This window comes from Diadema antillarum, unplaced genomic scaffold, assembly GCF_040938485.1.
Source record: "Diadema antillarum isolate AM-2024a unplaced genomic scaffold, OU_Dant_1.0 scf00000099, whole genome shotgun sequence".
Classification (NCBI taxonomy): Eukaryota; Metazoa; Echinodermata; class Echinoidea; order Diadematoida; family Diadematidae; genus Diadema; species Diadema antillarum.
The window spans coordinates 5,118,842-5,146,532 of record NW_027270988.1 but is presented as its reverse complement, the minus strand read 5'-3'; the positions used below and the strand labels follow the sequence as shown (position 1 = coordinate 5,146,532).

Below are 27,691 nucleotides of genomic sequence, written 5' to 3'. Positions count from 1 at the left end.
TAGCACAGCGCATCAGCGCAGGGCTGATTCGTTTTTACCTTCTGAAAGTTAATTATTCCTATTCCGAGAGACTTGTATCACCCTGTGTATTATATGAATATTGTCCTTTTTTATTTCTTGTTCACCATACTTTAAATGAACTAATGTCTTCGTTCACAGAGCACAAAATGCTTGAATATTGGTGCAATTTGTACAACACTCTGCACAAATTTGCCAGTGGTAATGACAGACTTGTGTTATAACTACCAGACGTGTGTTATACTGTATACGCTGTTATTTTTGCATACAAATATTTTTGCGAATGAGGAGGTCATGGACATTTTCCTGAGATGTTTCCACGAATTGACACGGAGGCCTACATAAGCACACTACTACTTTAGCGTATGGTGTCATTTTTGCATGTTGTTAAAGGGTATGTACAGTTCTGGTCGAGGTGAAGATTTAGCTTTTAACATTTTGTGAGATATTCAGAAACCACTCTATGACATGTGAAAGAGCATGCAGTTCTAAGGGGTATCAAAAGTTTATTTGATGAAAATCGGTTTTGAAATGGCTGAGATATCCAAAAACAAGGTGAAACAAAGAGATACTAATAAAGTTGGGGCATGTCGCCTTTTATTATTAGCACTTTCTTGGATATCTCAGCCATTTGAAAACCAATTTTCATCAAATAAACGTTGAATCCTTCTTAAAATTACATGCTCTTTCATATTTCATAAGAGGCTTTTCATTATCTCACTTAGGAATGTTCAAAACATGAATCCTTACTTCAACCAGTACTGTACAGTCCCTTTAAATTCGCGGTCCCACTGTGATTCGCGAAATTTGGGAAAATTAAACCCTCTCGAAAATAACAGCTTATACAGTAGTGTATTCCACAGTGTTGGGTCAGACATGCTTGGTGATTCTACACAGTGTTTTTCCCTCTTATTCATTTCCCAAAGTTTGTGATGGAATTTTATGATATCAGAGACCGTCATCACAGTTGTGAGTTTAGCTCCAAGTGTTTGTTTATAGTTCATTGAGACATACAGAAATATTGTAACTTCTGCCTATTCACAATGATATAGGAGAGGAGAATGTGATATTTTGCTATTATACAGCATAGTTCAGTCTGTAAGGTGAGCAAGGTAATTCGCTCTTGGTAGGCCTTGTGTGATCTGGTAACGGTGGAACATTTACTGTAACAGTTCTGGTTTCTATCATACATTATGCAATGTTACCGCATATGATATAGCATGCGAGGATATTTTATTATCAAAATTTTCTGTATTTTGGTTGTACACTGTACAGCTGTAAATGTAGGTTTGCTGGATTTATTTTTATAACCCCCAAACCCAAGATGGTAGTATTATTTTTCTTGACTGAAGCTGTCCACGTGACAGTGACTATGACAACCAGATGGAGGTCTATTCCCAGCCTCTCTGGACTTGCCAGTGCACTGGCCGGTCAGGTCTGACCTTTGAGGAAGCCCAGCGGTCAGAGGCAGAGGCCAGGAGGAGGTTGCGTGGATTCCCTAGTCATCTGGAGAGGACGGTGTTACAGCGTGTCCATCATAGTGAGTTCAATCTTTACATGCTGTGAGTGCCCATTAGCACCAAAAAAAATCAATAAATAAATAATCCTGCACACTCTGTTCAAAGTCCCTGGGAGAGAAAGGATTTAGGATCACAATGGAATATATTTGATTCACCTGAGAATGATCATATGCCAGATTTACTTGACATCCAGTGTACAGCAGTGTTAAAGCCTTTTGACATGGTAATGTCAACAGTAGCATTATCCAAGTCTCGCGGTTTTAGCACAGAGCTTGTAGCAGTGTGCTCCTATACCACCATCTCACTAGACGGCGATTCCGCTACGATCATCAAAAATTGACAAAGTGCGGCGGATCGTGGCTTGGTCGCTTTAAATTTTCTCCATCGTATCTTGAGTGGTTCAGAAGCGTGGAGGGTCACCACCATTGCCATGGTCGGCGACCTCGCTACGGAAGTTTTGAACATGTCCGAAACTTCCGTAGCGAGGTCGCCGTGGTTTTGGAGCATATCACAATCGCCTCACGAGCGCATTAAAAGCGCCACATTCGTAACTGATGGGGTAGCAACGCGTTAGGTTTAACTCAAGCGCATCAAAAGCGGCCCCCATCGCCCATGAAAAATTACCACTTACCAATTACCACAGTATTATGTAACAGGAACCAACCATGAGCGAAAGAAAGTGATGCACAGACCAGGAAGGTGGACATGGAGAAAAGCATATAAAATTCATTTTTCCACATACAGTACATGTACACTCAGTACGAATCTACTCTGTTTATTAAATTGTTTGTTTGTCATATACCATATTGCAAGTCAATGAAAGTAAATTAAGTTGTAATATTTTCAAATATCTTCAAAAAATTGTCTCATAGTAGGATACGATTTGTAGTTTAATCGTAAGCCAGTTCTTTAATATTATATCCACATTTTCCCCATTTAATTGAATGGATGACTTAACTAATAGTGCAATTTCACATCAGGTTCTACCTGGTGTGTTCTAGAATGCTAAGATGTAAGGGTAGAACCATATTCTGCATATCCATGTTGGTTTGACACTGACATCTGCCTGATGAAATTCAATCATTAAACCCATTTTATACCCCGATCGCTTGAGATCGTAGCATGAGCCCGGCGTAAACGTATCACTGTCGCTCTGATCGTATCACTGTTGTAGCAAGGTCTTGATAAGCGTATGAATATCGCAATACAATTGCTTTGATCGCAGAAGCAGCGTGTCTCGGTGGCTTGGAAAACCGACAAAAACGTGGCAGCGTTGTAGCATTATCGTGGCACTGTCGCCTACAGCGCAGGTTGAGCGTAGAGAAACCGTGGTGTTATTGCCTCGGAGGCCAAAAATGGAGATGGATGGCGATCACGCCACGATTTCTTAAATCGTCACATATCGCCATGGTCGCCATGGTCGCCTTCCTAGTGAGATGGGGCCTTACCTAAGTGTTAGAACTGTGTTCAGAGGGACAAAACTGGCAATCTTAATATTTACATGAATTGAAAAGACAAGAGGCTAATAAGAAGACTTTGCATGTTATATTCTGTCAAAAGAAATCACCTAAAATGAGAAAATCAGATGAGATGATGTCATTTAAATGTTTCCCACTGACCCACACACAAGTTTTCTTTCTTTCTTTCTTTTGACTAAGTAAAGATAAAACTAAAGGCCGTGTCACACCAGCCTTGCGTGCGACTTGCAAAGAACAATTTTGACTACCCGGAGGTCCCCGTAGATATCCGCACATGACAGTACCTAGCATGTATCTCAAAAGTAGTCGCCCGGAGGTGCGCACGCATATTTTTTTACCCGCAACCGTGTTTAGGCCCTGTCACACCTTTCTGGGCAAGCTACTCGGGCTTGTTACGTGTAGGGATTTTCTAGCATACCGGACATTCCTGAGGGCAGAAAAGGATTTGTGCGAGTCAGCGCATGTGTCTTACTTGCTGGACGCGTTATACTTGCGAGTATACTGTGTGACCTTTGTACCAGTCGCGTGGGGGCTGACAACTTAGTGAAGGAATTCCTCTAATGGAATGGCTGAAATCTCACAGAATTTCATTATCTTGGCTGCATACGGGACTGCGAAGTACCTGCGTGGGAATTGCCTGGGAAGTACTGCCGCTAAGGGTCTCCTACTGGCGTTCTGCGTGGACCTCTACGGGCATTCCCGCGACTCACCCGGAACAAGTTTTGGTCATGCTCAAAACTTGGCTGCGGTTAAGTCGGACTTGCGTGAGCACCTCCTGGCAACTACGCGCCAGATACTGTCAGGTGCGGACCAACTGCGGAGAGCTCCTTGGAGTAAATTTGTTTCCCCGCAAGTCAAGCCGCAGAAGTTCCCCCGTACGGTATGACAAGGCATGAATGAAAATTGCAAACATTCTTGTTCGCCCGCTGAAAATCTTCTACGTGCTGGAAACTACCTCCTCGCCACAAGCCCGCGTTATGGTGTGACACGGCCTTTACTTTACACTGATTTTTTTTTTTTTCGTTGCATTGCAATGAATGAGCAGTGATGACAGAGACAGTATTATACATCGCTAGGTTATAGATCATGAACTCCTTGCTCTTTACATACATATTTTTCGTGCACTTTTAAAAAGTTGATGACATAACCATTGTAACCATGTTTGCATATATATGTGATCATCGCTAATATCACTTTCTTGTGAAAACATGAGGAACTCACAAATTCTAATCAGTATTTATTCTAAGTGAGATTTTGATGAGTCGTCCACTATTTTGATAGTGAAGCCTGAAGGTTGTTTTTTTTTTTTACTTGATGTATACATGTATTACCCAATATATATTCTGTGGGAAGTTTCTTGCCAAAAGGTCAAAGGTCAAGTGAAAGTGCTGAATTGCACTTTTTCCTCCATATCTCAAAAGTAACTCAAGGTATCATCATGAAACTTACATATTTATGCATGTTCAACCTAACAATGATTCTCTTTGGAACTGTGAGGTCAAAGGTCAAAGGCCAGGTTTAGATAATGCTATTTTCCCATTTGATACTGAAATTATACTTTTTCTCAATACCTTGAAAATTACTCAATGCATAAACTCAACTGCATAAAATAAAGGGTCAAAAGTCAAGTAAAAATCATCAGTTCCCCAAATACCTGCACTCTGACATTTTAATCATTCATCCAATTGAACCTAGTTCTAGGAAAATGAACATTCAGCACATTTGTGTCAAACCTGTCATTTTAATATTTTGCCAATTGTGTGAAACTGTCATCACACATTGTCAAGACATTGTACTATAGACCTATTAGGAGAACCATGCATTATGGCGGAGGCATATCAGTCGCCGTAGCAATAATTCTAGTTTATGTAATGGATTTCTATACTTCTCAGATGCAAGTACAATTGAGAGTCTGGTGCAGGAAATAAACCAGGCCTTCCAGTCATCTTTCAGCATCGGAGATATGGTGGAGCTCAAGGTCAAAGTCAAGGGCAAGAAGTAAGTGCACTTCTTTTTTTAAGTTTCATAGGTGATTTTTCTTTCCTCATAGATATTTGGTTGATTACGGTATGATGTATACTGAAAAAAGTTCTCTGGCCTACTTCATCACACCCTCAGTATTTGTATGTCTTCGCCATGGAGTGTTGCCAGAGGCATTATTTCATCATGATTCGGGTACCTATATTTACAATGTACTTGATACATGATAAAATGATCAAGTGTTACCTGAAACTGTCATTCGAACGAATCATTGCAAATGTACAGTGCAGTGTACACTTCGTAGGTACATGTAGATACATTGTAAATGTATGGTCGTATTCTACTAGGAAGTTACTGAATGGCAGACAGATACCTACATTGTACCATGTTGTCTCTGAGTGAGTCATCCTAGTCTGAGATGTAATCAACATTCTGGTGCTCAGGTAGATTGCTTTCTTTCTCAAACCAAGACAGTTTATCTTTGAGGTTCAAGGCCTTTCTGGCCAGTCTGACTGGCTCTATGGGCCATTACCTTCAACCATTCAGATATGCTTTAATGTTTCCCCTTTTTTGTCCTCATTGGTTGTAGCAAAGCTTTCAACAAGTTACGTTTTCAGTCCTTTTTTTTTTCTTTCTTTTTTCTTTTTGCATTCAGTTTGATATAGTGTATTCATGACATGTTATAGCTTTGTTGCTTGTCCTGGTCTGGATTTGTTATGACATTTTTGTTTGGTTCATGTTTCAGTGAATTTGATGTGACTTTGTTTATTCAATAGGAAGAATACTTGGTTTCTTGCACACACTTCTAGTAATGGCTTTAATTTCAGTATTTTGGCATCAGGTGGTTATCTTATTTATCAAGACTCACTCTTTTCTTACAAAGAACAAGTTTTCATTCCCACCCTATTACAGAGGCTTTCAGTCAGATCAGAAATTGTGATGAGTGCATATATGTTTCATGTCACAAATCAAGCTTTGAGGTGAAGTGACATACATAATTATGTAACTTGTCCTAATCTGTTCATCTGAAGTGAGTTGGATCGGAACAATCTAAATTCTCAAAGTAACACAAGCAACACTAACTGTGCAGTGTGTAGCTGGAAATGATAATGCTAAAAGTACAGACCATGTGACTCTCACACCTCCCTGCTTAAACTTTGTTGAACATGAAGATATTACATTTACCATTTTATGATGAAAGAAAAAAAGTGTATTTTGATTCACTTGCTTGCAGCCATTAAATGTTATTTTCCTATATGTTGTCTGTTGAGTGAGTTCAATAGTTTCCTCAAAGCAAATATAACAAAATATCTTTTGTATCTCTTTTGCTTCACAAAGCTTTCGTGGAAAGGTTGTGAAAATTGAGACGGACAATAGTTCATCTGTAAGTATATACATGTAGCTGGTAGCCTCAGCTCTTAGATGTAGAATGCTACAGTATCTTGTAGAAATTAGAGTAATCATACTAGAGAGCAACATGAAACAAAAAAGTTTGTGATGTAACCTGCTTGTGTAACCCTGTCTTCAGTAATTCCATTCTTCCTTTCACTAAATCTCCTGTCGCTCTAAAGACTGACATGTACAGATAAATAGAAATGTCATGTAGCGAGCCTTATAATGGAGACCATCACACAAACCGGAGTAAAGACATCTTGATTTTGAAATACTATGTGTCAATGCTTTTGAATCTTTTTGAGGGGCATTGAAAAGAGAAAAAGTGATGACGCTGATAATGGGATTTTGTAAACATGTAACTTGAAAGAACACTCTGCTGCTCGTATGTAGTTTTTTTCTTCACACATTCATCCACCGTTGTAAGCATTTGCATGGTGTCCTTAATCTCTGCAAATATTTCTCAGTTAAATGTACTTAGATTCTATAAAGCCTTATGAAATTTAACATTTCCTGTGCCAGTGTTTTTCATAGCACAATATTTCGATGGAGAAATGAGACCTGCAGTTGTGAGGGGCTGCTTACCCTGGCTATCTGTATGACATGAAGCAGGCAATCAATGCAAATCATTTCAAAATATTTCACCCAAGATCTGTCTTTGCATTTGTGTTTGCCCCGGTAGCGATGCGCAATTTTAGTGTGTGGGTCAGCTCGGAGCCATAGGGACAGCTGTGAGGTAGGGATATCTTGATGTACCACCTGGCAGGGTGTCAAAGAGCAAACAAAATTCCTTACTTCTGCATTGTGTATGCTGTACTGCCAGTATCATTCCAAATGACCATGACCACAGTGTGTCTTTTTAGTGTTATAACATACCATAGGCAGTGTATTGTCATTGTATGTGGCTAATTTGCTTCCCTACATAAGTTGTATGTCGTCAACAAAGAGTTGCGTAGGAGGGAGTGGTACAACAGTGCAAACTATGGGAAATACGTATAAGGCTAGAAATTAGCAGTGAATACACATAGAGGATGCCGCCAATACAATAATTTTATTTTGTTGAAAAGCTCACTTTTGGTACAGTTTGTTTCATTCTACTATTCCTTGGTCGCAGAAATAAAACAAGCTACTGTTTTATAATGATATCTTATAGAGACCTGTAGTTGGCAGATTGTACAGAAGACAAAAGTTTTTAGCGTGGATTATTTGATATTTAAATTTCCAGAGTTCAGCAGTAAGTGGGTCACCCTCTAGTGACAAGGAGAATCATGGGAGTTCCTCAGATGACGGTGTTTCCTCCAGGGGGAAGAAAAAGAGTCAGGTACAGAAATCATCTTCTTCGAGATCTGCGGGTAGTCTTTTTCTTAGCTGTTTACGTTGTCAATTTTGATGTCATATCTGATTCAATAAATGTAAAACTGTAATACCGGTAGGCAAACTAGAAGCAAAACTCCCTAATCGGGGGCAAACTTAGTATTCTATGTGATTTATTGCATTTAATAAACTAAATGTCATGCTGTTAGAAATCTGAGTCATTTGTCATACAATTGTTAAAACAAATTACTGTAATAGAAAAAAAGGATTGTATTCCATAAAGTCTAGATTAAGAATTCTAATGTAGCATCGGAAAACGTTTTATTCCTGCTCAGAATGATAGTTCCCAGGTCAATAGAAGCAATTTTCTTATCATAGACAATTGCTGAGAGTTTGCACTTTTTGAGTTAACATACTGTGGAGTTTATTGAATACCACCCAGGCCTTTCAAACTTTTTATTGAAACATAATCTTGTCAGGGTCAAGAACAATTGTCAGTTATCGTATGAGATTTTATCGGACTCTTGCATTTTAAAACAGAACTTTGTGGGGGGGGGGTTGTGTATTGTGATAGGATTTGATGGTAGTTAGTGTGGTTGTCAGGCTTGAATAAAATTTCATAACCTTGTCTACACCTTGCATTCTGCAGGCTTCCAGTCAGTACAAGTACAGCATTCAGCTCGAGAATGAGGACAAGATCATCAGCAGTGTGCCGGGAGCAGATCTCATGTGAGTTTTGGCTTGAGTAGCAACCACACTGGAAATTGTTTAAACAAGCCTTGAAGAATGCTTGAATGTCAAATCTTACATAAACTCTGTTCTGTAGGGATAAAATCTCAAAGTGTTAGAATGGGCACTATGCTTTCCTTGGAGGCCCCAGGGGGTCCAAACCTCCTAAATTAATGAATATTCAATAATATTTTTCTCTAGTTCTCATCAAAATTGATAGGGCTTTAAGTCTCTTTTCCCAAGCTGCATAATCCAACATTCTATAAAGTACAATGTACTTGGCAGGTATTTTTACCAGTGTGATGGAATATGTAACAGTCAGACCGCAGCACCCGATAATTCGCTCATATTTATTCAACTCGTATGCAAGCCCGCTCTAGGCTTGCATACGTAATGAGCTGCGGAAGGGGATTTTGTCCTTTGGCTTTCGGCAACAAAAATACACCTTATATTCACAAATTTGGTAGCAAATTCAAGGAAAATATGTAAACTATCGTCACATGTTACTCAAATTATTGTAAATGAAAAGTATCATAGCGTAATTTGAGCTTGAAAAGTGATGAAAAAAGTAATTCGTGCAGTACACGTTCAAGACGTCAAAAGAATACCGAATTCACTTTGCATCTCAATGAAAATGCATTATTTGGTATTCTATCTCTTAATCTTTCTATACATGTAAACATCTTGACAATTTGTTTCTTAAACTGGTCAGGAACCAGTAAAATATACATCGATGTCAGTGCTGATCAGCTTGAAACCGTGCAATCTCAAGAGTAAGCTCTCTCATTGGACAGCGCTTGCATTCAGCGCTTGCATTACGTCATTACGCTGCTACATAACGGTTTGATGCCACTTGCGGTTTCTTGGCACGCGTGTAGTTCAAGCCAAGTTCAAGTGCTGAATGCAAGCACTGTCCAATGAGAGAGCTCTTTCGCACCACTGTACACTTTGTGTGGAGCATACTTCCGGCTTAGGAGTGAATTTTACAGACATTTCAAAACAGAAAAACTAGTATAAATCATGCTTGCATCTCCTTGACTCCAATATATGATGAGTATCTAAGTTTCCTCTCTGCGAAAAAGCCAAAATCAGAAACAACAGTTTCTTAAACCGGTCAGGAACCAAAAACGAACTTTAGACGACAAAATCTTCTGTAAAAAGCAGGTAAAATTTACGCAAATTCAACTGATTATATCGTCATGATAAGATCCGATGCTATACACAAATTTAGTATCAAAATAAAGATCAGAGTCTGCAGAACAATTTACCGTATGTATGTATGTATGTATGTATGTATGTATGTACAAGTCGCTACACAGTGAAAACCATAGCCCTGTCAAACTGTCGCAAAATCTCGCACGACGAGACACCTTTCGAACGCAAAGATCGTCAACGAGAGTGCTGAATAAATCTTGCCGGATCGGCTCATTAGCATACGTGCTGCAGTCTGACTGGTAAATGGACACCATGCCCCCATTCTCAAAGCTACCCCCACCATAAGTTTCCAATGTTCTCAGGTAAGAGTCTGCAAGAATGCATGGAAGGTGAATATTGCGATACTCAGGTGAGCGCGTGACCCCCGGGTCTCTTGTTTTTCTTGCTTGCAGACGGACCACACCTCTTCCTTCCAGGGAAGACCTTGAAGTGTTCATCCGCAGCAGTGCTCTTCAGGCTGGAGTCAAGGCTAACAGTCCTTGGGTGGTCCATGAAGAGCTTGTCAAACTACATACTCTTCCCAGTCGGCTCATCCCCTCTCTCCTCTCACCCACTAGGGTAGGTTCTAATTCTCTCATTCACAAGGGTACATAGGTTCCTTCTCTCCTTGCCCACAAGGGTTGGTTTCCTCTTGTTCTCTCATCAGCAAAGTTAGGTCCCATCTGTCATTTTACCTGCAGGGGTAGGTTCCCTCTCTAATCGTATCAACAAGGTTACACTCCTTCCACCTCTCATTAACAAAGAGGATTCCTCTCTCTATTGTGGTTGACAAGATAGGCCCCTTGTCTCCTTTTACCAATGAGAGTAGTATTCACTAACCCCGAATAGATTTCCACATACTTAACCAGCAAAGGTCAATCTCTTTCAAACAGATATATTCACAAGAATTTACTAGAGATTGTAATTTGTCATCACTGACAAATTAAGGTGATCCGATTTTGTGCATCTTATGAAAAAAAAGTTCACATTATTAATAGTGCAAAGTCTCAGCTACAACATATTAAAATCTGAGAGAAATTCACTGAAGCATAAGTAAGATAGTGCTCGATAAAGAGAGTCATGTCAATTTTCACATCTAAAAAATTCCCTCCCATAGAGATAACACGTCATAGCGAAGATAGAAAAAGAAGTACATATGACCTTAGACCCCACTTTGCACAGACAAGATGGCATCTGAGCAAAAATTGGTTATTTTGTGAAATGATCCCTGTAACATGGTCTTTACGTGTGCAAAATATGGGAAAGATAGGACATGTATTCACCAAGATACAGGATGAAACATCTATGACCTTTGACCCTAATTTACATACCCAAGATGGCATCTGATCAAGTAGTTGTTATTTTATGAAATGAGGTTCGTGACATGAACTAAACATGTGCAAAATATGGTGGTGATAGGGTATGTTTTTCTTGAGTTATTGCACATAAGTTTGCAAAAAGAAAGAAATATTTCAATACATCGAAGATAAACTTTAATTTCAAGAAAGTTTTCTGACGTGATCCCGACATCGTATGAAAAAACGAAGGGCACATTACGATAGCCCAAAGTGTCAGCTACAACATATCAAAATCTTGGAGAAATTCACCGAAGCATAAGTGAGCTAGTGCTCGATAAAGATAGTCATGTCAATTTTCATTTCCATAAAAACTGCACTCCCATAGAGATTACACGTAAACTGGTCAAATTTGACAAGGTTACTTTCAATCCATTTTTACGAGGTGATGCCGTCATCCAATCAAAATTATGTTTTTACATTTGTGAAAGAACATTTCATAAGCTACAACATATTGAAATTTGGGTGAAAATTGGCTAAGGCAGGCCTCGAATTAACCGACGGCCACCGACGGCCATGGCCGTCGGTGCCCCTCTTGTTGGCCGCAATGCCTTTTGTTTTTTGATCAAAGTTACGGCCAAAAAAAAATGTGCCCTTTTAGAATGAAAGTTATTATTTATGACGTATGATATGCCCTTTCTCAACGTCTCTGAAATAAGCTTGAACAACTTTCCTGATCTCAAATATCATACCTTCAGTTCACTCGCGTCCCGATGTATGATTCAAACTCAAAGTATCTTTCCGAGATACGAGACGACGTGTACGTACGTACATGTACGCCCGACCGGCTTTTACCATCCCGACTGCCTCCGCAGCGCAGCGGCCGCGAGTATGTACTAGCTAGGCAGCGCATATTCAGATAGAGTAGTAAAGAGTGAACTCCAAGTTCACCAAGAAAAAAGAAAAATCCCACGATGCCAAGGTGTGCCGGACAGACTGGGGAATGGGGAGGCACACTAGGGGCGGTGGAGAGAGAGAGACTAATCAACAGAAGAAACCGCGCATACTGGCGCATTCTTGGAGGTCATGAACTGTCTGTCACAGACTGACTAATCATAGCAATCTACATGCGCACGCAAATTCCTTTGCCTTGTGGTTTTGCCAGCCAGCTGTCGGAATGTGCTTTGAAGTTTCATGGCAGCCTGGCTGGCCTGAAAGGGTGTCGAGTTTCAATCAATACCTACTGTTGTTTTATTCCTGTTTAAAAAAAATGTTGTTTCACCTGATAGAAACGCGGAGATCGGGAATGTGTTACAGCTGTAGGGAAGAGGTTTTTGTTGTGTGTTGCACTTTGTGTGTGTGTGTGTGTGTGTGTGTGTGTGTTTGTTTGTTTTTCTCGGTTTGTTTTTCTTCTTTCTTTTTTCATAAACACCAAACATGCCCTTTCCAATGTGGCCTTGGTGCCCCTCTGACTGACTTAAGTGCCCTGGCCTCTTGGAAAAAGTGCCCTTTTCTAAATGGCCTTGCCCCTCCAAAATCCTATTTCGAGGCCTGCTAAGGATAAGTGAGATACGCTCGAGTAAACTTGAAATTTGATGACGTCATTTTGAAAATTTACTTTTTTTACTTTATTAAGAAATTTGATATCTTTTAATCATTTTGTCAGCATAGCCAACCCGTGAAATGACATGTACAACTCATCAGCTTTCAGAATATGTCAAGAAAATGGGGGGTCACCATCCATCCTGACGAGTAAAATCCGATTTAAAATTGGCGGTTTTTTGGCATAGTTGCACTGTGTATCCCCATTGACGCACGCGCGGAATTTTGAATTTGACGGGCCCGTATGACGTCATATTGAGTCGGATCGACTTGAAACTTGGTAGAAATATTCCTTGACATTTTGGACATCCGATCCGGGTGAAAGAACGGAAAATTTCTATTGCATATGAGCTGTGTATGCGAATATGTGCACGCGCGTACGCGTCCGTCCAATTTTTTCAATTTTTCAAAAAATGCTCCAAATGGTCTAAAACGTATGCAAAAAAATTTTGAGCTCGATTTGAGCATACAAATATTTCAACGCACGCATACGCGCGCGTTTTAAGATAAATATGAAATTTGAGAATATGAGTACAATCCGCTTGACTTAAAATATATGTGACGTAAATTTCATAGAAGAATTTTATTCTATTAATGAGATATGCATGAAAATGTGTTTTCATATAATGACGTCATAGTGACGTCACGGTCGACTCATCACTATGAATTTACTTGATCTGTCGTCTTTGGGACATGATACATATATGGTATAAGTTTGACATTGAAAGGCAATGCACTTTCTGAGCTAACCTCTGCACAAATTTTGTCCAGAAATAAAGAAGAATAAAAAAAAGAACAAAGAATCAGTACAGATACAGAAGGTGATCCGAGAGGATACTCGGATCACCTAATATGGGCAAGCTTTAGACTTGCAGTATACTGTAAACGTGGAAATTTTCGCGGTACATTAATTTTCGCGGATTTCGCGCTACGTTCAGCTAGCGCGAATTCAAAAACGCGCGAATATATCTTCGCAATTTTCTATGCACATTTTGAACGGCCTGGTGTGCTTCGTCTATGATACTGCTACGCAGTACAGACATGTTTACGCATATAGCAGTATCATCGCACGCACCGCACGCACCGAGCCCACGGCCGATTGGTGTGCTACATCCCCGCGACTACAGTACTAGTCCTACAGAACATGTATCGAGTGAAATACATGTACTACGTAGTTGAGCGCTTGTACTCGCACTCGCGCCGCTCGCTACGTCGCTTATCGTACGCTGGCATCGCTGGGTGAAAACAGCGACTGTGTATTAACCCGCTGCCGAGCGCGAATTTAAGAACCCGCGAATATGTTTTCGAGCCGCTCAGCGCGAAAAATTAATCGCGCGAAAATATTGACGTTTACAGTACCCAGTAACCTGTGACAATGTATGAATGCCAAAAATGTTCTGAGACACTGGTTATGATATCATGTTAACGGCTCGCCCAGTTTGTAGGTCTACATGTCCTGTTGTAACACCTCGTTTTTGTCGAGCCCACCGGAGGTGAGGGGAGACTAAGGGATCGCCTGCAGCGTCTGTCCGTCCGTCTGTCCGTCGTCCGTCCGTCCGTCGTCCGTCCTCCATCGTCTGTCCATAACGCTATAAAAACTTGAATAACTCTGTACTCTGGATTTCAATTTGAATCAAACTTGGAGGGAAGAGTGGTCATACAAAGTTTAACCTTTTATCAAGTATGAAGGTCACCTCAAGGTTAAAGGTCACAGACAGGGGTCAATGAACTTTTAGGGCCCAATGTTAAGTTTTTAGGACACGTTTCGATTATGGGCCATAACTTTTGATCCGTTAGTGTATTTGTGACCAAACTTGGATGGTAGATGTACCTTGGGGAGTTGATGGTCACCACAAGGTCAAAGGTCACAGGCAGGGGTCAATGAACTTTAAGGGCCCAATGTTAAGTTTTTAGGGCGCGTTTCGATTATGGGCCATAACTTTTGATCCGTTAGTGTATTTGTGACCAAACTTGGATGGTAGATGTACCTTGGGGAGTTGATGGTCACCACAAGGTCAAAGGTCACAGGCAGGGGTCAATGAACTTTTAGGGCCCAATGTTAAGTTTTTAGGGCGCGTTTCGATTATGCACCATAACTTTTGATCCGTAAGTCTATTTGTGACCAAACTTGGATGGTAGATGTACCTTGGGGAGTTGATGGTCACCGCAAGGTCAAAGGTCACAGACAGGGGTCAATGAACTTTTAGGGCCCAAATGCTAAGTTTTTAGGGCACGTTTTGATTATGGGTCATAACTTTTGATCCGTAAGTCTATTTGTGACCAAATTTGGATAGTAGATGTACTTTGGAGAGTTGATGGTCACCACAAGGTCAAAGGTCACAGGCAGGGGTCAATGAACTTTAAGGGCCCAATGTACTGTGCATTTTTGACTCCTAACTTTTGATCCATAGGTCCATTTGTGAACAAAATATAAAAAAAAGGTGTTGTACGTTTGTGGGCGAGACACATTATGGCACTTGCCTTGTATAATGTCAGTATTTTACTTGTTTCTTTTTTATGAATACCTGTTTTGTAATCCTTGTCTCTTTTACAATGCAATTATATGTGCAATTCAGTCGTATGACTGTGAGACATGAATACTTCAATAAAATACCATTTATTATCATAATTGTTTTAACAGTTGACCCTCCAGAAAGTTGTTGATAACATGGCAGTATTATGATGATATTTCCAGTTGTGTGGAATGCATGTCTCATCGTTCTCATCTTCACTCCAATGTCTCATGGTGACACTCTGTTGCGTGTGGTTCCATTTTTGTCTAGATTTCAGCTACAGGTTTAAAGCTGGCCGTGAAGCGGGAGGCAGCAAATCAACTGAACACCACACCAACAAAGAAGCAGAAAATGAGCAGTGGGAGTGTAGGGCAAGAACACTCTTCTTTACCAGTTGCACAGGTGGTGTTAACACCTCTCCAGTACACACCATCCCCTGAAAAAGTGTTCCTCGATCACTCTTATAGCTCGCCACCTCACAAGCAAAATACATCATCCAAACGCACCCCTACCAAATCACCTGTAAGGAGTGCCAGCTCAGGGGACAAGAAGGAGAAGAAACATAAAGACGAGAAGAAGAGAGAGAGGAAGAAAGATAAGAAGGAAAAGAAGCGTGACAAGAAGGAGAGTGAGAAAAAATCACACAAGCGAAAGCATTCAGACAGCCCCAAACATTCAGACAGCCCAAAGCACAAGTCAGACCCCAAGGAGAAGAAGAGAAAGCGAAATGAGAACAGGACTAAAGATAGTGATGACAGTGATGACAATATTGTGTTGAGTAAATTAGTAGGCACATCACCCAAGTCCAAAGATGGTGCCAAACTCTCACCAGAAAAGATTCCTGCCAAGGAGTCTGGCTCTATTAAGGCATCAGCACCTTTTAAATCTTCAAAGAAAGTTGAGACAAAGACTCCCGCAAAGCGAAAGTTGACTGATCACTTCAAGCTGCTTAAAAAAACTGACACTGGAAAGTCTAGTGCTAGTCCCAAAAAGTGTGCAGAAGGCAGCCCTAGAAAGCAGGCAAGTCCTTCCAAAACTTCAAAACCAGTGTCAGACAGTCAGAAAGAGAGCAGTAAACAGAGCGACAAGAAGGATGAAAACACAAAGAATATTGCTGTTAAAAAAGCACAACCCACAGCAAACAAAGCAGACAATGAGAAACCCACTGCTAAACGAACACAGAAACCAGAAGTCCCTACCAATAAATCAACTATTTCCAAAGCGGCCACTCCTAAAAAGTCAGAAGCAGTTTTGGCTAAGGAAGATACCCCAAAGAAGGGAACACAACAAAAAAGATCTCCATCAAAGAGCCCTAGAAAACCGGTCACCCCAAGGAAAGTAGCCACACCTAGGAAAAGGGCCACTCCCAGAAAGGACACACCCACCAAATCTCCCCGCAATGCTCCACAGAAGACACAGCCGAAGCCTCCAGCCAAGAAAACACTAGCTATCAAAGTAGCAGCCAGCAGGGTAACTAAGGTACAGAAGCTTACTCAAACTCCATCAAATCATTTTACCTAAGTCTCTGTCAATATCTAGATATATTTGTATCTACCTGTTTATCTAATATCTTTCTTTCCCCCTTTTTCTCCGTAACTTTTTCATTTTGTATCTTTCCCTGCATATAAACCTAGGAAAGATAATTTGCCCCTGATACTTTGTCGTTACTCAAAGTATTGTTAGTAAGGTGTAACTTACTCTTTCAATGGCTCACTAAATAAAGGTATCACATTTTGTTTGCTTTTGTAATGTGTTGATGAAAAGAGGCACCTTAGTGTATTTCTGTAGAAGACGTTGATGGTAATGGGCTCCCAAGGAGCAAAGGACAGCCGCAAGTGTCTTTTAACTATCCTTAGCACCCATCCTCTCACCTCCAGTAAACATTCTTTTCATCCTCTTTTTTTCTCTTTGCCAATGTTACTATACTCTTGGATGCATTGCCATTTTATACATTTGACTACAGCCTACTCCAAAGAAGACACCAGCCAAGGCTACATTAAAGACTCCCCCAAGGAAAACTCCTGTCAAAAAGTCTACCTCACCCACAAAGGCATCCAAAACACCTGTTCCGAAGACTACCTCACCCGCGAAGACAACAGGGAAGGTAGGAGCAGAATGAGTTCAGTCAAAGCAGTGAAATAAAAGTGACAATATTCATGATTTAACACACACAAGGAGACACATGACAACTTGAATGTATGCATATCATAGAAAAAACAGGTACGAAGTACTCCTCAGTTTAGCACTCTTGGTCATGTAACATTTTCTCCAAAAAAAACAAACAATATTTCACCGTATTTGGAGCTCAAGGTGTATCAAATAAATTCTGTGTGACCACATCTTCCCAGGGAGCAAGAAGCTGACTCTCCTTACACTAACTTTGAGAAAGTTATCTTTGAAGGTTTCTGTCTGAGTAAAGGCACAACTTGTGGCAATTTTACAATCATGTATTTAACCCACTGAGGACGAGTCCCGAGTATACTCAGGCAAGTGTCTATGGGAAATGTGTGTTGTAGCAAAATCAGCCCATCCTCAAGGGGTTAAGACAGCTGTTTGGCGGTGCCATTACTATGCTCTGTGGAATGATGACTGGCACTGTCATTTCTTCCCTTATAATTGTCCAGTTTTGATCCTGATTTATTTTTAAGGCAATAATTATCTTTTTATTAGTTAAATGTTGGATAACAAACATAATTTCACAGACATATGAGATGATGTACTCATTATTATAATTGAAATTTCATTTTTCTTTATGTTATTAGAAGCAGCTGAAACAAGCAACACTGTTTGACATCACCAAGAGTCAGGCAGGAAAGAGGAAACCAAACTATGACAAGGATAACTCTCACATCCAGTATCGTCTCTCTCAGACGATACCCAGCCCACGACAACCACCCATCATTTCAAAGTGAGCAACCAATAGCAGAATTTAGAGTGGACTGTGTTGTTTGTTATTCTTTAACACATATATTTGCTACTGATGTTGCATCATCAAGTTTAGTGAAGGGCCTTGTATAGAGTGGGTTTTTTTTTTTTCTTTCTGTCTGTCTTTCTATTTTTTTTTAAGTGGGAGGGGAATTTCATTGAATTTCCAAACCAAATTTCTTAATACAATTTTTGTATGGACAGATTTCGTTCATTTATTGTAGAATTTAGAAATGTGATGAGTCAAATTGTCTATCATTTCACAGTGTAGAGTCTAGAGATTTAAAAACACTACAATCAAAGCATCAGTGTTTGGCCTGCAGTAGGCTTCCATGTTTGTTCTGCAGTAGGCTTCCATGTTTGTTGAGTGACATATTCTTTGTCATAAATAGTTTTCTCCTTGGCTCACTTTCCTGACAGACTCCTCCGGGCCAAGAGACTGAATGACACTGTGGCCTATGCTCAGCTCATCAAGAAAGCTGCTAAGATCTTATCCGAGAAGGAGTGTCAAAACCTGAGGCCGGAGGTCAAAGATGAAGTCTGGAAGAAGTTTGAGGAGGTGCAAGCTAAGAACAGATGGTGAGTTCATAGATCTGACTTCTTTCGGTCTTGGCGTGTCATCTTTATTTCTCTCAGTCAATATTTGTACTTTGGACACTTTAACCCTAAAAAGACTGGGGGGGGGGGGGGCCTAAAAGGCCCTCCCTCGACATTTTGCGCGATTACTCTGCAACACGCAATGCTCTTGCCGCGATGCTCTGTGACTTTTTTCTTTCGAGTTTCCCGCACATTTTGACACCAAATTTGTGACGCCCGGGGGTACGGTTTTGAAGTTACATAACTTTTTGTACATGCACGCGAGGCCGAAAATGGCTCAAAAATGTGATTTTGTGTACAAAGTCAATGCAAATTGAGTTTTTTCACATGGTTCATATAAATATGCTTATTTTTAATCTCAATGGCTAAAATTAATTTGTTTTAGGAGTATAATGCTTCAAAAAGTGCCTGCCACAAATTTTGTTTAAAAAAAAAAAAAAACAAAAGGTTGAAAAAACAAAGAAATACATAAGAAATTCATAAAACAATAAAATAAAAGGGAAATTAATTATGATACCGAATTTTTTTTCAAGTGCATTTGCTAAGAATGCCACAAAGAATAATTAGACCAAAAATGAGCACTTTTGGAGCTTTATTTACTGATTTAGATCAAAAAGTCTGATTTCTCGCATAAATTAGCGTAATTAATCAAAATAAAATAAAAGAAGACTATTTTTGGAAAATTTGAATATACGATCTTGTAGATTACATCGCACACTACCATTGTGCAAATTTCCGCGGCGATCGCGCAATCCGCGGCCGAGATCTTAAGGGGGGGCCCTTTAGGCCCCCCCCCCCCCCCCCCCAGTCTTTTGAGCTACCAAAATAGCCCAGTCTTTTTAGGGTTAACACATTTGCATGTACTTGTATGTCATCATCCTGCTGCTTTTCGTGGGGGTGGGAGTAATAGTGATATCAAGAGTCATTTTTAGGTGAATGAGTTTTGTTTTGTTTTGTTGCCATTGTTTCTTATTCATTTTGCGTGTGGCAGATTTTCATATGTCATATATGTTATATAGTACATTCAAATTCTTACTGGAAATGAATACTGGAACCCCAAGTTATCCCTTAAATAGTGCATCATCATCAGTCCTCAACACCAAAATAGATTTACATAGAGGCACTCCAGGTAGTACTGCCTGCCCTTGAACCTTGAAAATGTAATCCCGATAGCAGCTTGTCCATGAAGCTAAACTAAGGTCGTACAAAGCCTTAGACTGACGGTTAACTGAAGGCATTCAGCCTCTTCTGCACGACCCTGGAGAAAACTAGTGCAGATGACTTGATAGGAATTGCCATAATGCTTTGATAGTATTGCTAATTGCAAGGCCATTAGAGTCATCATTGACTGAAACTTTATATAAAATGGAACGATTGTGAAATGCATGTTGAAAGTTACTGAATCCATGAACAGGTGTCACAAGTACATTGTTCAGTGGCATGTATATTCCCATCTAGTTCATATGATTGAATGAAGCAATGTCAATCTTGTCTTTTCTATGTTTCTCAGGAAGCAGATGACCCCTGAGGAACGGAAGAAAGAGATGGAGGCCAAGAGGGAGGAAAGGAAGAAGAAACGACAGGAGGAGAAAGAAAAAAAGATGGAAGAAGAGAGAAAACTTCGCATTGAACGTGCAAAGGTGAGAATATTGAATATCAATATCATCTAAATATGTCCATTGACTGCCAGGTGTAGGCACTGGATGCTAAGTCAGCAGGATTGAAAGAATAGGGTATCTCAGAAGAAAAGAGAAGGTATTATAACATAATTCTTCTTTTGCTGAGTGAAGAACAGATACTATGTGATTTTATCTTTCTTTCAATCCAACACAACCAAACATTCATTTAAGCCACTTCCTGATTCATCAACGTTGATACAAACCTGCATACATTCCTGGCAAGCAGAAAGTTTGCCTGAAGCTTGTCAGGAGACTTGACAGACATAGCAGGAACAAAGCGTCAAACTGGATTCTAATTATGAACAGGTGAATGAAATAGGTTGTTACAACTACTTCCTCAAAGGAAAAATATTCACAAAGTTAATAGACTGTCCTGTGTATTTACTTGCAGTCAATATGCTGATATCAAATACAGTACGCGTAATTCATTGCAATTATAAAGTGTATCTATACACAAGAAATCAATTCTCTGACGTTGTAGTGTATTGTTTTGGTAATATTTTTTGAGAAATCTGAGAGTTTGAAGTTGCTCTCACACAGAGATACTGCATTAAAAAGATCAATCCCAAAACACCTGAAATTACAGGCACCTTGTTCTAAAACTAGCATTATCAATTATATTTGATTACGTAGTTCAGTGACTTCCTGTCCAAGCTTCAATATTCGATATCACTTTTCAAACTCGCAGACACATGCTCATTCATGTAGGTGTTTCAATAAGCGAGGCAATACCGATAGAAAGTATTCAATATAAATGCTTGCAGACAGAGGCAAGCAAAGGAAAAGTTAAGTTACAAATTTGTTATGGCTTGATTGGTAAAGTAGTAGACTGCAGAGCTCTTCAATGCATTTGTAACATCAGTGAAATTTCATGATTGCAAGAGGCTTATAGAAGATATCGAACCTGCAAAGTTGTTCTGTATCTGTTTACTCTTTCCTCTGTGTAGCGCTATGAAGACCAGGAGTTGACCTTGGAGGCACTGCCAGTGCCCAAGCCAGTCCCCATGCCTGATGGCCTACCAATCACACTCTTCGGAGATATCGCCATGGTGGTGGAATTTCTCAACTGCTTCAATGGACTCCTCATGCCAAACGATCCCTATCCAGTCACAGCAGGTCAGATACATCACTTCCATCTCATTCTCTTCATTCTCCTTCCTCATTTCTTCTGTCTTTCATTCCTGTCACCTTCCTCCCCGCCCCCCCCCCCCCCCCCCCCGCCTTCCTCTTTTCTTTGCTAACTTCACTTTTTCCCTGTTCTTCTCCTATCCCACATCAGCACTCCATCTTCTGACTTGTCTTTTTTCCTTGTCATCTTCCCTTATCTTTCCTTCTTCCTCCTTTCTTATCTTCTTTTATATCTGAACTTTATGCATCATCTATGTTTTCTTGTTGATATCTTCTCTTATCTGCCTTCTTATAGGTTCCCCCCATTCTTTTCGGGGGGGGGGGGGGGGGGGGGGGGGGGGGGGGGGGGGGGGGGGGGGGCAGGGTGTTTTATTGTCTCTGTTCCCGCCTCCTTTTTCTTTCCATCTCCATCACTACATCCTCCTTGTATCTTCATTCTCTCCTCATCTTCTCCTTCTTTCTCTTCAACAAGTTCCAAGGAATGTACAGCTAATGCTAGTGGATGTGTTTTGTGTTGATTCCCAGATTCCTTGATGAAGGCCCTGGTCTGTGGAAAAGAGGGTTTTGCGTATCTGGCTCGGGTCCTGGTCATTCTCCTCAAGACTCTCCTCCAGGACAAGATAGCTGAGGTGAGCAATGACTCTGACTAAGTCTTAGGAAACCTTGTATCCCTTTCTTAAAGGGGAAATCCAGTCCAAATATGAGTTAGTCTGATAAAAAGAGTAAAATCTGACGAGTTCAGTGTCAAAAATTTGACTGACATCGGATGAAAAATAAGGAAGTTAGGACAGTTTGAAGTTTTGCTTATTTCTGCAAAGCAGTTCTTGTACAGTGGATATGAATATGCAAATGAGTGAGCTAGCCATGTCATAATCTCACAATTTTCCATTGAGTGTGTACAAAAAATGATGAAAATTCAGTGTTTCTGTTATTGAAGTCTAAAACATGATGTTATTCCTGGTTGAATAACTTCAGAATAGTGATCAGTTAGATATGCCAGGATTTGAGCCTTGGGCATAATTGCGTTTCAATGAAAAACTGGAAATTTCAAAATTTTATGTACAAACTACATTGTATATGGCAAGTTGTGAGGGGATGACATGCTCACTTTGCCATTGGGATATTCATATTGACTTGACTTGACTTATTTGCATAGGACAGTGTGTCCCTTAGCTCTCCTACGAGTGATCCTTCTTCAGTTTGGTCTTCCCTGGGCTTGATGTTCAGCCTCTTTCAGGGGAATGCCCAAGTCTCTTTCAGTTTGGTCTCTCCAGCGGGCAGGAGGGTGTCCTAGTGGTCTTTTCCCGAGAAAGTTATTCTTGAAGGCTTGGAATGGGATCCTATGTGACGGCATACGAATTACATGCCCAAACCACTTCAATCTCCTTTTGGTTACTTCATCACAGATGGTGTTGGTGAGATGAAGCCTCTGTCTAATTTCCTCATTCCTTATCATGTCAATGAGCCCCACACCAAGGATTACTCGTAGGCATCTCATTTCAAAGGTGTCTAATCGACGCTGGTCGGCTTGGCGTAGTGTCCACGACTCAGCACCGTAGATGGCAATAGGGAGGATGAGTGCTTTGTAAATTCTCACTTAAAGTGATCTGGGGATAATCTGGTTTGTCCATATGGTGCTTTTCAATTTGCCAAATGCCCAGGCCGCTAATCTGGTACGACGATTCACATCATTTGCCACTGTAGGAATGTTGCTACCCAAGAATACAAAATCATCAACTTTGTCGATGTCCACTCCATTCAAGGATATGTGACGTTTGTCTTGTGATATGACTTTGCATTTGCTGGGGTTGATTTTCATACCCCATCTGGTGCAGGCCTTTTCCAGTTCGTTTGTTGAGACTTGTAGTTTCTCAAAGACAAGATCCGTCAGTGTGGTGTCATCTGCATATCGGATGTTGTTAATGCACATGTCGCCCATCCGGATTCCACTGTCTAAATTTTGGACGTCTTTCATTACAAATTCAAGGAACAAGTTGAAGAGGCTGGGGGAAAGGAGACACCCCCGTCTAACTCCTGTCACTACTTGAAACCATTCTGTGATCTTTCTGTTGACAATGACAGAGCATTCTGTTTGATTGTACATGCTGAGAGCATGTACTGATTGAGAGCATGTATTCATATTGGCCGTTCAAGAACTGTTTCCTGAAAAATTAGTGAAACTTCAAAATGTCATAACTTCCTTATTTTTCACCCAATTTCGATCATATTTTTACCGTTGAACTCGTAATGTTTTACTCTTTCTTACCAGACTAACTTATATTTGGACTGGATTTCCCCTTTAAATTGCTATGACATGGCATGACATGAAAGTTCAAATATTCATGGAACAATATGGCTCATTTTTTAGGACCTAGAGGCTTTTAGAATGTGCCATGGAAGCTTAAATCTAAAGATAACATAATTTACCACTGACAATTGCAGCTTAGAGAAACATTTTAATAGTGTTTTGTTTTTGTTTTTCTAATCAAGTGATTAATGCAGGTTGTAGTGCTTTGGTATTGATATTTTGTATACTTGATCATGGCTGGTGCATGCATGTGTTTTATATGTATTTTGTTTTCAAGTCTTTCAAAGCGTTAACATCCCCGTCAATCAGTTCATGAGAGTATCAATGTGGTATGAGTATTTCACATCTCTTTAATGCATTATTTACAGCAAATGAGTTTTGGTTTCTCATTTTTCACAATATTTTGTCAGAAATCCTTGTATTCTGTGCTCTACTTTCAGCGTGATCATTCTGTAGAATAGTTACAAATGGAGCTTATGATTTAAAATTGGATTAGGAGATGACAAAATTGCAGAGATTGGAAATTATGGAACAATGACTTGCGATGAATGAGCATTCCAAGTACAGAAAGACAACATAATTCTCCTTTGGATTTCTAAAAAGTTGTTCCATCACTATTCCAATGTGACAAAGTCTGTTTTTTGCAGGACTTCAAGAATTTTGAAAGAAATGAATGAAAAGAAATATGATTAGAATCCATGAATTTAGCAAACAGTGTGGTTTCTCATCGTACAGCAACTCTCAAACTTTGTTTTTCTTTTGTCCTAATGTTGGTATGGCTGACAGGACTATAGTGAGCTGGATATTCGACTGAGTGACATTCCAGTCAACATGCACACCTCCAGTGAGCTCCTACGTCTCAGTCTCCGCCGATCTGATGATGAAGTAGAAAGTAGTGATGACGACCGCAGCAGCAGTGACAGCGAGATCAAAGACCATAACAATGTTGATGTGGTAAGTTTCATGGCAGACCAAACCAAAGTTCTTACAGCTGAATGCCATGGGATAAATACTACGTAAAGTCTTTCAGACAAAGTGGAATGAAAAGTACGTATAAAACTGCGCTTTCCATAAATGATGCTTTACTTTGCTTTGCATAGCTTTCAGACCAAGCTTGTTCTGATCAAAGGAAAAGATACTGATACAATTAAAAGAGGAGAGAATCCTGTTTGTGATGGAAAAAGAAATATGCTATTGGTGCAATGCATTATTGTTGATCTTACATCAAGCACAACACATTTGCACAGAGGCAATGTTGAATGAAGCTGTACTCTAATTGATTTAACAGAACATATTTACAGGTGACATCACTTACAATCAATCATAACTGATGATAAAAACAACAGTTCAAAAGTGAACATATAAAATGACTCAGTTTCTACATGGGTCCATTTCAATGCAAATAAATGCCTTCCAGTCTATCAAGGAGGTACATAACCTTTGACATGTGAATCTGCTTTACCCATCTGCATGATGGCCAATCAGATCAAAAGGGTAATATTACACTTCAGAAACATGTCCCTAGTTAAGAAGGAATATTGCAGCAATATGAGTAGAACACATCAGGGAAGTTCGAGGAAAATCTGACAATCTTTTGACAAGCTGAGAAGACTACTACAGTTCTTGCTGTCACTGCAGAGTGATAATATATAGAAAATACATTTGTAAAAAAAAAAAAAAAATCCACAAAATGTAATTTTTTTAATAGAAAGTACACATTGTTTTGACATGTTACATATGTGAAGGGTAAGATAATTCCCCCTACATTCTGAAAGAAGCACACTAATTGCCCCTTCATTATGCTGGAAATTATTATTTTTTTAATTCTCCTTGTATTTTCTTTGTATCATTGTTCCGCTCTGATATCACAGACTGTTGTGATCTTTTCATCCAGCATTGGTAGCACTAAAAATGTAAAAATTCAGAACTTTTCGACGGATTTCAGATTTTCCTCAAACTTTCACTGATGTGTTCTACTGATATTGCTGCATTCACTCAAAACCATATGTATATTTGGGGAAACTTTCCCTCTAACAGATTAATGCTGCTCAACTGTGCACTGCGTATTCTTGTATCCCAACCCATGCTCATCTCCACATATGAAGTTGGCCTTTGCATGTATTAAGTCATAATACTTTCTATCAGGGCATAAGAAATATTTAGCTTTCAGGATGCCACCCTCATTGCCATGAAGTTCCACAATTAATTTCTTAATTACTCTGTATTACGGCCTTTCGCTGAGGAGAGCTTGATTGACCTTTGACATGTGATGGTATTTTTCACTCCCTCTATATACCACCCTTCCCTGTCCACCACACCGTATTACACCATACCACACTGGACCCCATCCCAGCCCCAGGACCTGATAGACCAGCTAGAGGTGTGTGAGTTCTTTGAGCTGGATGCAACTGACAAGCTGAGCCTGTTGGTGTGTCTGTGCCATCGTATTCTGGCTTCTTACGCAGTCATTGAATTCATGGAGGAGAAACAGAGGCTAGCTGCTCGACTCTGGTGAGTGTTCATTTCTTGCTAGCTGCATTTATCTTTTAGAAACTTCTGAGAAGAAATATCTTATGGCATTGTGTATTGTATTATATCATAGAAACACAACAATGACTGTGTTTCCTTTACACTGTGCACTGCTCATGTGATGTGAGATATTATGCACTATGACTTTTTGAATGTCATGTGAAATCAAGGACTAATTGACATGTGTCAGTTACAAGACATGTCATTTTGTTGGTATAGTTTCTTTGGAGCAAATGAGCTCAGATTTTGTTTATATAGATTCAACACTTCCTTCCAGATTGTAAAGGAAAAACGAAGAGTGAAAAATTGATATGGAAACAAGAGATTTTTTTTTTTATAATCCATATGAAGGCCCACCTACAAATTATAATTCATTAAAAAGTCCAATGCTAAAGAATTTTTAACATAATTATCAAGTAAACTCATACACCCATCCTTTCCTTTATGATTTGAACCACTCTAAAGTCACAGTGCTTTACTTTTTGTGCAAATTACATTCTTCTGTTTGTTTGTTTTTTTTATATATCTTTCTTTTGTTTGTTTGTTTTTTAGGAGAGACAAGATCAAAACTCTGAAGGAGAAGAATGAAATCCGAAAGGAAGAGAAAAAGAAGCTGAGAGCAGAACGAGAAGCAGAGCGACAGAAGAAACAAGAGGAGAAGGCCAAGGCAGAGGCGGAGAAAGTTCAGAAGGAGCAGACTGAAGGAGGAGAGAAGCCAGCTGGTGAGTCTGAGTGGGGAAATGGCTGACATCACTGAGTTATACCACAGAGATTTTTCTCATCAGTGACCTGTCAGAAGCTAAGTTTTTTGCTTCTGGCCACCTACCGAAATATATCAGATCGCAGTCTGATGAATCCAACTTGTGTTGGTCAACAATCAGATAAGTGTCAGACATATCAATATTGTATGATCTTGCCTCATTCAGTCACACCATACATGTCTGACATGATAGTCGACCAACACAAGTCATAATCAGCAGAATGCAAACTGAAACACTTCAGTGGGTGGCAGGAAACAAAAATCTTTGCTTCCAACGAGTGACTGATGAGAAAAAAATCTCTGTGAAACGGGGGGTATTTGGCTGAACGATGGGGATGAGAAATGGCTGACATCACTGAGTTAGGTTGAATGGTGAATCTGTTGGCAATGAGACATGGCTGATGCTACTCAAGAATTACACTTGTCAAGTCAACATCAGAATTTGAGTAAATCGATACATAATATGGAGTTTTATGCCCCCTTATGAATGAGGAATGATGACAGCAATGATGATTACAATAATGTTCAGAATGATGATGATGATCTCATTATTGATCTCACTACTTTAATTGCTTAAAGGACAAGTCCACCTTCATATACATAAGGATTGAGAGAATGCAGCAATATTAGTACTGTAGAACACATCAGTGAAAGTTTGAGGAAAATTGGACAATCCGTTCAAAAGTTACGAATATTTTAAGTATTTGCGCAGTCACTGCTGGAGGAGAAG

At 39.8% G+C, this 27,691-nt stretch overlaps 1 protein-coding gene across 1 annotated transcript in view; it reads left to right on the top strand.

Annotated features, from left to right (window-relative positions):
- Nucleotides 1-27,691, top strand: part of LOC139718749 (tyrosine-protein kinase BAZ1B-like) — a 46,608-nt gene that overhangs the window by 5,253 nt on the left and 13,664 nt on the right. Inside the window, exons 2-18 of the mRNA XM_071630215.1 lie at nt 1,386-1,558; nt 4,909-5,014; nt 6,335-6,380; nt 7,071-7,124; nt 7,614-7,709; nt 8,352-8,431; nt 10,039-10,204; nt 15,306-16,514; nt 16,999-17,139; nt 17,798-17,943; nt 18,381-18,539; nt 20,068-20,197; nt 21,184-21,352; nt 21,890-21,993; nt 24,459-24,626; nt 26,026-26,183; nt 26,754-26,923. Coding sequence (XP_071486316.1) covers nt 1,386-1,558; nt 4,909-5,014; nt 6,335-6,380; nt 7,071-7,124; nt 7,614-7,709; nt 8,352-8,431; nt 10,039-10,204; nt 15,306-16,514; nt 16,999-17,139; nt 17,798-17,943; nt 18,381-18,539; nt 20,068-20,197; nt 21,184-21,352; nt 21,890-21,993; nt 24,459-24,626; nt 26,026-26,183; nt 26,754-26,923 — 3,275 coding nt within the window. The remainder of the gene's footprint in view (nt 1-1,385; nt 1,559-4,908; nt 5,015-6,334; nt 6,381-7,070; nt 7,125-7,613; nt 7,710-8,351; nt 8,432-10,038; nt 10,205-15,305; nt 16,515-16,998; nt 17,140-17,797; nt 17,944-18,380; nt 18,540-20,067; nt 20,198-21,183; nt 21,353-21,889; nt 21,994-24,458; nt 24,627-26,025; nt 26,184-26,753; nt 26,924-27,691) is intronic.